We start from the raw sequence: 12306 nt of genomic DNA, 5'->3' as shown, positions 1-12306 counted from the left end.
GAATAGAAGAATGCTGTTCATGTGGAATATGTAGATTTTCACTAGACATTTCATACAGTGCCACAGAACAAACTGTGACAATACCATGCCTTTAAAAAATGTATTTTAATCATGTTTCATTGCAGGTTTTTCAAGCAGCTCCTGGCATTTTATTCTGGCACTGTTTTGTGTGCAGCCAGTGCCCTCTGATAGTTACTGAAGCAATGTAATGGACATCATGTTTATTTTTAATCTGGACTAATGCAGTATCCTGGGGTTTTACCACCCTTTTGGAATTGTTGGGTGGATCATGATTGACAGGTCAGGTGATATTTGGGGACAGTTTTTTTTTCCATAGAAAAGCCCAATGTTTTAGTTTCATTTTTTCTCAGATGCTGTTTGGACTTGAGACAGAAATCAGTGACTTTTGTTTTCCCCTCTCTCTGGAGTTGCAAATTCTGCTATCTGTGAGTTACTGTTAGAAGCTGGTAGGGGGCAGGCAGTGTCTCTGTCTCCCTGTCTCTTTCTAGAGGCTTTTTAAAAAAGTTCCAGGACTGGGAACCCTCTTAGAGTATTAACCCAGCATTCAAAGGACCAGGTGTTAAAAGCTGAAAATTCAGCATCATATGAGCCTATGCATTTTTGGTGCCAAATCTAGAAAAGGGTGTATGTTTGTGGGGTGCTGTTTGACTTGGAACATCTTAGACAGCGAGTTTTTAAGGTTAATACTATATCATGTTTGATTCTTGTATTTGGTAAATGTTATGCTAAATCTTTTTATAATACTTTAATTGTGTTATTAAATAAACTTTGTTTGATAAAACCTTCCTAGTGGGTCACTTAAAATATACTTGGAGTGAAACACCTAATGTTCACCCATGCCAAATTCAAATGTAAAAACTTAGGGTCTAGGCTATCTTCTTAAAGACCTTGGAGTTTCTGGTTGGGTCTCAAAAAGACTTGTAAGCAAAATTCTAGCTCATGGAATAAAAGGGAACATGGATAAGAAATTGGCTGAGTGACAGGAAGCATAGTCATGATAAATAATTATTTTTTCAGATTGGAGAAAGGTTTATACTGGAGTTCCTCAAGCATCAGTGTTGGAATCCTTGCTCTTCCTGACATATGTTAATAACCTAGACTGTTGTGTGCAGGGTATGCTTCAGAATTTGTAGATGATATTGTCAGGAAACAGAGGTAGTTTAATGTGATCTATATTTGTATTTGTGGGTATCAGAAATAGGATATAGTTTCAAGTAAGCTGAGTTTTGTGTTTCCTTGTTTGTATGGCGTTTGTTTCAGTTGCCTGCATTGTAATGAGTGTTTACAATGTTAAAGCAAATACAAGGGGTTTAGAAAAACAAGGCTGTTGCATAGCAACCAGGGGCCACAGTGGAACAGCCAGAAGTTTTGAATTAGCTGTAAGTTAGTGCCTGGAGAAGTTGGATACAAGACAGGGAACTTCAGAAAGCTGATTTCCCAAAAGAACAAATAAAAAATCCCAGAAAGCAGAGAAAAGGACAAAATTGAAAGTACCAGGAAGACTGAAGTTAGAAGGGAAAAAAATAGGAATTTGAACAGTGTCCTGTTCAGGAGAATTCAAGTAAAAAACAGACAAGAGCTCTGAGTTAAAGAGACAACTGCAAGAACCAGATTTAAAATTGACTAGGTGAGAAGCCAGAGTGATCAAAAGGTTGGCAATATCTTAATACAGCCTGTGAAATTTGCTGATGACACCAAGATTGGGGGAAAGGCAAATTGTGCGGAGGGTGTGGAGAGTCTGCAGAAGGATCTAGATAGGCTGGGCGAATGGGCCAGGAAATGGCAAATGGAATTTAATGTTGGCAAGTGTGAGGTGGTCCACTTTGGTAGGAAGAATGGTAGGAAGGACTATTACTTACGTGGCGAAAAACTGCAGCAGGCGACGGTGCAGAGGGACCTCGGGGTCCTTGTGCATGAGTCGCAAAAACCCAGCTTGCAGGTGCAGCAGGTGGTCAGGAAGGCGAATGGGATGCTGGCCTTCATAGCGAGGGGGATTGAATATAAAAGTAGGGAGGTCTTGCTGCAGCTGTATAGGGCATTGGTGAGGCCGCAGCTGGAGTACTGTGTGCAGTTTTGGGCGCCGCACCTGCGCAAGGATATTTTGGCCCTGGAGGGAGTGCAGAGGAGGTTTACTAGGCTGATACCGGAGTTGAGGGGGTTGAGCTATGAGGAGAGGCTGAATAAACTGGGCTTGTACTCGTTAGAGTTTAGAAGAATGAGGGGAGATCTCATTGAGACGTATAAGATGATGAATGGGATGGATAGGATAGAGGTGGAGAGACTCTTCCCGCTCAAAAAAGACAGTAGGACTAGGGGGCACAGCCTCAAGATAAAGGGGAGGCGGTTTAGAACGGAGTTGAGGAGGAACTTCTTCACTCAAAGGGTGGTGAATCTCTGGAATTCTCTGCCCGTTGAAGTGGTGGAGGCTGCCTCGCTAAATATTTTTAAGAAGCGGGTTGATGGGTTCTTGATAAGAGAGGGGATTAAGGGTTATGGGGAGAGGGCGGGAAAGTGGAACTGAGCCACGACAGATCAGCCATGATCTTATTGAATGGCGGGGCAGGCTCGAAGGGCTAGATGGCCTACTCCTGCTCCTATTTCTTATGTTCTTATGTTCTTATGAAACAATAGTGTTCTGTTAACATGGCTGGATACCTGAAACAATGGTGTGGAAGCTTGAATGCGACCCATAGCAGAAATATCGAAAGGAGAGGTTGAATTCTTGTAGGTGGATCTTTGGTGAAGTTATCAGGAAGAAAGCATTGTTGGAGAGGAGGTTCCAAGGTGTATTGTTTGAGAGGAGGTTTGGAAAAACTCATGTGAAGGTCAGAGTTCCAGTGAGACTAGTGGGCTCACAATGTAATGGAAATTGATGAGAAATTCATAGAAGTTGGATTGGCTGGTATCTTGGTTTTAGCATGTGGGATGTCAAACCTATTTGTTTGTATGGACTATGCACTCACGAAGAACATTAAGATAAATTTTGTAACTCATGTTATCCTTACATATCAATGTACACCTGTAAAGGCAGTAGGAAGTCTCACAACACCAGGTTAAAGTCCAACAGGTTTATTTGGTAGCAAAATCCACTAGCTTTTGGAATGCTGCTCCTTCGTCAGGTAAATGGGAGTTCTGTTCACAAACAGGGCATATAAAGACACAAACTCAATTTACAAAATAATGGCTGGAATGCGAATCTTTACAGGTAATCAAGTCTTAAAGGTACAGATAATGTGAGTGGAGAGAGTGTAAGCACAGATTAAAGAGATGTGTATTGTCTCCAGACAGACAGTTAGTGAGATTTTGCAAGACCAGGCAAGTCATGGGGGTTACAGATAATGTGACATGCGACAAAATCCTGGTTGAGGCCGTCCTCATGTGTGCGGAACTTGGCTGTCTGTCTCTGCTCAGCGACTCTGCATTATCGTGTGTTGTGAAGGCCACCTTGGAGAATGCTTACCCGAAGATCAGAGGCCGAATGCCCGTGACCCCAACAGGAAGAGAACACTCTTGCTTGGTGATTGTCAAGCGGTGTTCATCCATCTGTTGTTATAGTGTCTACATGGAGTTCCCAATCTACCATGCCTTGGGACATCCTTTCCTGCAGCGTATCAAGTAGATAACGTGTATCTGATGGATGGTCTTCTCACATGAGATGATGGCATCCGTGTTGATGATCCGCCACGTCTTGCAGAGGTTGCTGTGACAGGGTTGTGTGGTGTCATGGTCACTGTTCTCCTGAAGGCTGTGTACTTTGCTGCGGACAATGGTCTGTTTGAAGATGTGCAGTCGTTTGAAGGCAAGAAGTGGGGATGTGGGAATGGCCTTGGAGAGATGTTCATCTTCGTCAATATGCCAACATCTTCATGCACAGTTTCGAACAAGACATCTTCACTGTACAGGACCTTCAACCAATGCTACACACTAGATACACCAATGATATTTTCTTCCTTTGGATTCATAGTGAACAAGCACTGAAACAACTATATGATAGCATCAACAAGTTCCATCCCACCATAAGACTCACCATGGACTACTCTCTGGAATCGGTTGCATTCTTGGACACATGCATCTCCATTAAGGACAGTCACCTCAGCACTTCACTACCGCAAGCCCACGGATAACCTCACAATGTTCCACTTCTCCAGCTTCCATCCTAAACAAGTTAAAGAAGCCATCCCCTATGGACAAGCCCTCCGCATACAGAGGATCTGCTTAGATGAGGAGGATCACAACAGACATCTCCAGACGTTGAAGGATGCCCTCATAAGAACAGGATATGGCGCTCGACTCATCGATCGACAGTTCTGATGCGCCACAGCGAAAAGCTGCACCGACCTCCTCAGAAGACAAACACGGGACATGGTGGACAGAGTACCCTTCGTCGTCCAGTACTTCCCCGGACAGAGAAGCCAAGATATCTTCTCCAGAGTCTTCAATATGTCATTGATGAAGACGAACATCTCGCCAAGGTCATCCCCACACCCCCACTTCTTGTCTTCAAACAACCGCACAACCTCAAACAGACCATTGTCCGCAGCAAACTACCCAGCTTTCAGGAGAACAGTGACCACGACACCACACAACCCTGCCACAGCAACCTCTGTAAGATGTGGCAGATCATCGACATGGATGCCATCATCTCATGTGAGAACACCATCCACCAGATACACAGTACATACTCTTGCAATTTGGCCAACATTTTGTCTACCTGATACGCTCCAGGAAAGGATGTCCCAAGCATGGCACACTGGGGAGACCGTGCAGATGCTACGACAACAGATGAATGAACACCACTCGACAATCACCAGGCAAGACTTCTGTTCCTGTTGAGGAACACTTCAGTGGTCACAGGCATTCAGCCTCTGATCTTCGGGTAAGCATTCTCCAAGGCGGCCTTCATGACACACAGTAACGCAGAGTCGCTGAGCAGAGACTGAAAGCCAAGTTCCGCACATATGAGGATGGCCTCAACCAGGATCTTGGGTTCATATTATCTGTAACCCCCAAGACATGCCTGGGCTTGCAAAATCTCACTAACTGTCCTGTCTGGAGACAATGCACATCTCTTTAACCTGTGCTTAACGCTCTCTCCACTTACATTGTCTGTACCTTTAAGACTTGATTGCCTATAAAGATTCGCATTCCAACCATTATGTTATAAATTGAGTTTGTGTCTTTATATGTCCTGTTTGTGAGCAGAACTCCCACTTACCTGACAAAGGAGCAATACTTCGAAAGCTAGTGGATTTTACTACCAAATAAGCCTGTTGGACTTTAACCTGGTGTTGTGAGACTTCTTACTGTGTTTACCCCAGTCCAATGCCGGCATTTCCACATCATCACTTGTAAAGATACAGATGGAAGCGAAAGAGTAGTCTATTGAAGTTAATCTTTTCTTGTTTATTAAATGTTGTATTCTTTTGTTACAATTTAATTAGCTGTCCTGTGACTCTGTTCATCCACGTATAAAAACAACAAATAAAAGTTAGAAATAATCAAGTCAGGTTCCATCCTGAGATCTGACATTTCCACTAGTATTATCAGCTAGGATCGCAACAATATGAAGATTGGAAGCACTGTTAACTATGATGAGGATATTCTTGAACTTCAAAACACATAGACAGATTGATAAATTGGAAGACAAGTGACAGATGAAGTTCAATGCAGAGAAGGGGGAGGTGATTCATTTTAGCAGGATAGTATAAAACAAAAGGAAACCACTCTTAAGGAGGTGCAGGAACAAATAAATCTGGGTGTACATGCCCATAAGTCATTGAGGGTGACAGTATAAGTTGAGTGACCAGTTAATAAAGCATATAGTATCTAAGGCTTTAATAATAGAGTGATATTGCTACTGGTCTAGTAACCCAGGGATGTAGCCTAATGCGAAGATGGTGAAATTTCAATTCAGTACAAATCTCAAATTAAAAGTCTAATAATGACTAAGAGACAATTGTTGTAAAATCCCATTTGGTTCACTAATGTCCTTTAGGGAAGATAATCTGCTGGCCTTACCTGGTCTAGCCCAATGTCATTCTAAATCCACAGTAATGTGGTTGACCCTTAAAAATATCCTCTGAAATGCCACTCAATTCAAGGGCAATTAGGGATGAGCAATAAATGCTGACCCAGCCATAGATGAATTTTGAAAAATAACCTGGAATATTATGTTCAGTTCTGGTGTCATATTTGAGGAAGGATGCAAAAGCTTTGGAGAGAGTACAGGGCAGATTCACAGGGATAATTCCAGGGACAGGCAGCATGGTGGCACAACGGTTAGTACTGCTGCCTCACAGTGCCAGGAACGCACGTTCAATTGCGGCATTGTGTGACTGTGTGGACTTTGCACATTCTCCCCATGTCTGCGTGGGTTTTCTCCCACAGTCCAGATGTGCAGGTTAGGCTGATTGGCCACACTAAATTGCCCCTTATTGTCCCAAGAGGTATAGGTAAAGTGGATTAGCCATGGCAAGTACATGAGGTTATAAGGATAGGATTGGGGAGGATGGATGAGTAAGGTGTTCTTTCGGAGAGTCTGTATGAGAGACTCTGGGATCTCTCATACTTACTCCTCAGCAGTTGGACCTCACACCAGCGAGAATCACAGTTGGTCTCCGCCAGTGGAAACCAGACGTAATGGCCTCACTAGGGGGAACTGAGGCCATTGAAGTCCCTAGGTGGTCTGGGGCATGGTGGACCTTGCCCATGGGGCAGAGTCCAGCCTGACAATGCTGACTGGGCACATTGGCACTGCCCACCCAGGAACTCTGGCAATGCCTGCTGGGCACCATAACTATGCTGGGAGCTGTGCCAAGAGAGTGGGCCCTGAGCGGTATTGAGCCAGAGTGGGGGAGGCAAGGGGAGAGTTCACTGCAGGGGGGGGGAGCTTTGCAGGGGAGAAGGAGCTATGCATTAGTGAGGTGGGTGGCAAGGGGGTGAGCTCTGCAGGGGTGAGCTCTGCAACATGGAGGAGGCAAGGGAGGAGCATTGCAGTGGGTGGAGGGAGCTCTGCAAGGAAGGACTCTGCGGGGGGTGTGATTGGACAATGATGAGACAGAGTACAGGGAGGAGATAGAGAATCTGATGAAATGGTGAGATGACAATAATCCCTCCCGCAGTGTCTAAAATGAAGGAAATAGTCATTGACTTCAGGAAGTGTAGTGGAGGACATGTCGCTGTTTACATCAATGGGAAATGGTTGAGAAATTCACGTTTCTACATCCCCCGTCGCCAAAAATCTTGTCCTTGTCTCTCCACGATGGCGTTATAGTTAAGCCCAACAACACCTCTAATTCTCAGGAGGCCAAGGAAATTCAAGTCCATTACGACTTACACCAATTTTTATAAATGTACCTTAAAAAGCATCCTTTCTGGATGTATCACAGCTTGGTATGACTCATGCTCTGGCCAAGATCACAAAACACTATGAAGGATTGTGAATATGGCCCAGTCCATCACGTGAATTAGCCCCCAATCCCAACTACACTTCTCACTGTCTGGGAAAGAAGACAGCATAATCAAGGATCCTACGCACGCCGGACATACTCTCTTCCATCTTCTTTCGTGGGGAGAAAGATACAAAACTCTGAGGTCAGGTACCAATTCAAAAATAGCAGCTTCTTTGCTGCCATCAGACTTTTGAATGGACCTACCATATACTAAGTTGATCTTTCGCTGCACCCCAGCTATGGCTGTAACACTATATTCTGTACCCTCTCCTTTCCTTCTCCCCTTTGGACTCTATGAACAAAATGTTTCAGTCTGTATAGTGCACAAGAAACAATACTTTTCAGTATATTCAAATACAGTGACAATAATAATCAAATCAAATCGAACAACTCCCCTCCTAACTAGTGAGAATCGCACTTCTGTCATAGAAGCATAGAATTTGTGTACTTTGCGTCAGTATTTACCAAAGAGAAGGACTTGGTGGATGATGAATCTAGGACAGAGCATGTAGATAGTTTGAGTCATGTTGAGATCAAAAAAGAGGAGATATTGAGGTTCTTGAGAAACATTTAGGTAGACAAGTCCCCAGGGCCTTATGGGATATACCCCAGAACACTGAGAGAGGCAAGGGAGGAAATTGCTGGGGCTTTGAGAGAAATTTTTGTATCCTCACCAGCTACAGGGGAGATCCCAGAGGATTGGAGAATAGCCAATGTTGTTTCTTTGTTTAAGAAGGGTAGCAAGAATAATCCAGGTAATTTTAGGCTGGTGAGTCTTACATCACGTAGAGGATTTTTTGAGACAGGATTTATTCCAACTTGGAAATAACTGACGTATGAGTGAGAAGCAACATGGTTTTGCGAAGGGGAGGTCATGTCTCACGAACTTGATCGCGTTTTTCGAGGAAGTGACAAAGATGATTGATGAGGGTAGGGCAGTGGATGTTGTCTACATGGACTTCAGTAAGGCTTTTGACAAGGTCCTTAATGGCTGACTGATGCAGAATGTGAACTGGCAAGGTGGATACAAAACTGGCTTGGTCAAAGAAGACAGAGGGTAGCAGTGGAAGGGTGCATTTCTGAATGGAGGGCTGTGACAAGTGGTGTTCCTCAGGGATCAGTGCTGGGACCTTTGCTGTTTGCAATATATATAAATGATATGGAGGAAAATGTAACTGGATTGATTAGTAAGTTTGCGGACGACACAAAGGTTGTTGGATTTGCCGATAGCAATGAGGACCATCAGAGGATACAGCAGGATATAGATCAGTTGGAGACTTGGACAGAGAGGTGGCAGATAGAATTTAATCCGGATAAATGTGAGGTAATGCATTTTGGAAGGTGTAATACAGATAGAAAATATACAGTAAATGACAGAACCCTGAAAAGTATTGATAGGCAAAAGGATCTGGGTAGACAGATACACAAGTCACTGAAAGTGGCAATGCAGGTGGAGAAGGTAGTCAAGAAGACATATGGCATGCTTGCCTTCATTGGCCGGAGCATTGAATTTAAAAATTGTCAAGTCACGTTGCAGCTTTATAGAACTTTAGGTCGGCTGCACTTGGAATATAGTGTTCAACTCTAGTTGCCACACTACCAGAAGGATGTGGAGGCTTTGGCGAGTGTACAGAAAAGATTTACCAGGATGTTGCCTGCTGTGGAGGGAATTAGCTAAGAGGAGATGTTGGAGAAACTTGGTTTGTTCTCCCTGGATGGACAGAAGTTGAGGGGCGTCCTGATAGAAGTCTACAAGATCATGAGAGGCAAGATCAGAGTAAATAGTCAGAAGCATTTTCCCAGGGTGGAAGGGTCAATTACTAGGGGGCACAGGTTTAAGGTGCAAGGGGCAAGGTTTGAAGGAGATGTACGAGGCAGATTTTTTACGCAGAGGGTGGTGGGTGCTTGGAACTCATTGCCGGGGGAGGTTGTGGAAACAAATACAGTAGTGACCTTTAAGGGGCATCTTGCCAAATACATGAATAGGATGGGAATAGAGGAATATGGTCTCTGGAAGGATAGGGGATTTTAGTTAAGTCGGGCAGCATGGTTGGTGCAGGCTTGGAGGACTGAAGGACCTGTGCTGTAATTTTTTTTGTTCTTTGTTCTTTGTAATCCCAACTGTACAGAAAGAGGCCATTTGACCCATTGAGCCTGCACTGACAACAATCCCAATTAAGCCCTATCTCCGTAACCCCACTCACTTACCTTGCTAATCTCCCTGACTCTAAGGGACAATTGAGCATGGCCAATCAATCTAACCTGCACATCTTTGGACTGTGGGAGGAAATTGGAACACCCGGAGGAAATCCATGCAGTTATAGGGAGACAGTGTAAACTCGCCCCACTCCAACACAGGCATCAGCTTTGGGGCATCAGGGCCCATCCGATGTGATCCGTCCCTGCATTGCAACTCCCCCCCCCTCAATAGCCCCCTGCATAACCCCCACCAGTCATAGCCCTCACTTAGACGCCACTTCTTTGGCATCGCCTCTGGCACAGTGGTGGTGCCCAACTGACACTGCTGGTGTGCCTAATCGCCACTGCCAGGATGCCTGGTGGTCACTGTATGGGTATCTGGTGTACACTGTTAGTGTGCCAGCTGGGCACTGCCTGATGTGCATTGCCTGGCCATGCATCTGATGACCCAAGAGCACAGCCTCAAAATAAGGGGGGGCCAGATTAGATCGGAGTTGAGGAGGAACTTCTTCACTCAGAGGGTGATGAGTCTCTGGAATTCTCTGCCCATTGAAGTGGTGGAGGCTACCTCACTGAATACATTTAAGTCACGGGTAGATAGGCTTCTGATAGACAAGGGAATTAAGGGTTATGGGAAAGTGGAACGGATCCACTTCAGATCAGCCATGATCTTGTAGGCCATCTAGCTCGAAGGGCTAGATGGCCTACTCCTGCTCCTATTTCTTAAGTTCTTATGTTCTTCGATGGTCTCTGAGACACTTGGCATGGACATCGCGCCAGGTCTCCATTCCTGGAGATCAGTAGTGATTTGTGCCAGCAAGACATCCTGCTGGAGAGGTGGGAACATTCTGTTGGCTGGGGGTGGGGTGGGGTGGGCATGATTGCCTGCTGAATGTGCTAATGAGATTGAAATCCAGGCAATCTCATGCTAATCCACCTCGCACCCAATTTAGTTCATGCCGGTAAAAAGGGACCAGGACGACTGCACACTGTTTAGGCCCGCATGCTATTTTCTGGGATCAGCACGATCTGCAGCAGGTGTGACAAGGTAAGAAAATTCAACCCTGATGTGAGGAAACATTTTTTAACCAGTGGATAATTGGGATCTGGAGCTTTCCTTCTGAAAGGATGTTGGAGGCAGGGTCAATTGAAGAAGCAACTGGCCTTTTCGGCAATGGAGAAGTGGATTCTTCAAACATGAAGATGGCCTCATGCCTTCATGATGTTTCTGAGATATTTCACCAGGATAGTCCTTTAGTGTTAAGTTGGAGGAATCCTTGTTTCTACTTGCACTACCTGGCATGTTGCACAACTTTAAAGAATCTTATAGTGACTAGAATTGTTGCTCTAAAGATTGAGAAATTGTTGATTGATAATAGGTGGTCAGGTTAACTAATTTCTCTCTTACAGAGTGGGCTGCTTGTGGGTTGCCATCTTAGTGTTAAAAGTAAGTTTAATGTTGCTATCGCCAAGTGTGGCTGCTCTCTTGTCCTAGCTAATGACCTTACCAAATTCTTCAGAAGTAGTATTTACTTCTACCACAAAACCTTTATCCTTTAAAATATCTTTTATTATCTTCTTTTCATCATGGAAGTGTGTTTTTAGATCATCCACATAAAATTTGAAGACATCAAGTGGAGTGGATTCAGGTTGGCCCAACATTCAAACCCCTTTTATCTCCTATGTCGTACGAGACACAAGTTTGCTTATAATTCAGGTTTTGAAGACAAAAACACTATTTCTAAGTAGGAAAATGGCATGTATAAGTTTTTTAAAAAGGAAAGCGAAGATGCATGCAAATTATTTTAATATTTAATGTTTTGTCCATAACCCATTGATGCGTCATTTCTAACACTAGATAGTTGACAATCTGGAAGCATTGAAACATAAGAAGGAACAGCTGATCTTCACAGATCCGCTTGATGAAGATGAAGTCGAGAGAAGGGTCTTGCTATCAAAACCAACATGTTTCCTAATTGTGGGGAAACCAGTAAGCAATTACAGTTCTATTAAAATAATATTGAATAACACTTTAAAATGGAAGTCTATTAGAGAAAATAGTAAATTCACTGTTGAATCTATGTGTTGAAAGTGCTATAGATTTGTAAAACTATAGCAATAATACTAGTAATATTATTTGTAATTTGGAAAGGAATAATAATCAAATATTGTAGCTATGTATATAATTAAATGAATTTTATACCTGAAGTCACCTTTGTTCCAAGGTTATTCAAGTTGCACATTATCAAAAATTTTTGTAGATCCAGTATCTCTCGTAGTGTAGAATAGCTTTAATATTCAGATTTCAATAAATCCTAGAATTATAAATATTTTTTATCTTTTTTGCAGTGCGTTGGGAAAAAAACTTTAGCTGAAAGCTTAGCAGAAGCTTGGAATTCAATATTGGTTGAACGTAAGTGTTACATTGGATGTGGCTTCACAATACTTTCTTTGTTCTTTCAAAGTATTTGTTTTGATATTTTCTTGATCTTTTGATTTCAGCTTTACATCTTATACAGGAAAACATTGATGGAAACACAGAAGCTGGGCAAAAGGTAAAGAAATGCTGTTCTTAACCAGTAATGTAAAAAACCATATATTTTACTGGGACATGAAAGTAAGTTTAATTTTTTAA

The 12306-nt window shown here is 43.3% G+C and overlaps 1 protein-coding gene across 1 annotated transcript in view; it reads left to right on the top strand.

Annotated features, from left to right (window-relative positions):
• The window catches only part of ak9 (adenylate kinase 9), a 341329-nt gene that overhangs the window by 5824 nt on the left and 323199 nt on the right, over positions 1-12306 (top strand). The window contains exons 2-4 of the mRNA XM_080193447.1: positions 11530-11661; positions 12021-12084; positions 12174-12226. Of these exons, the coding sequence (XP_080049573.1) occupies positions 11530-11661; positions 12021-12084; positions 12174-12226 (249 nt within the window). The remainder of the gene's footprint in view (positions 1-11529; positions 11662-12020; positions 12085-12173; positions 12227-12306) is intronic.

The sequence above is a fragment of the Carcharhinus amblyrhynchos genome, chromosome 7, assembly GCF_965287045.1.
Source record: "Carcharhinus amblyrhynchos chromosome 7, sCarAmb.v2.hapA, whole genome shotgun sequence".
NCBI classification, from domain to species: domain Eukaryota; kingdom Metazoa; phylum Chordata; class Chondrichthyes; order Carcharhiniformes; family Carcharhinidae; genus Carcharhinus; species Carcharhinus amblyrhynchos.
The sequence above is the reverse complement of the archived record's forward strand: the minus strand, read 5'-3'. Positions and strand labels throughout refer to the sequence as shown.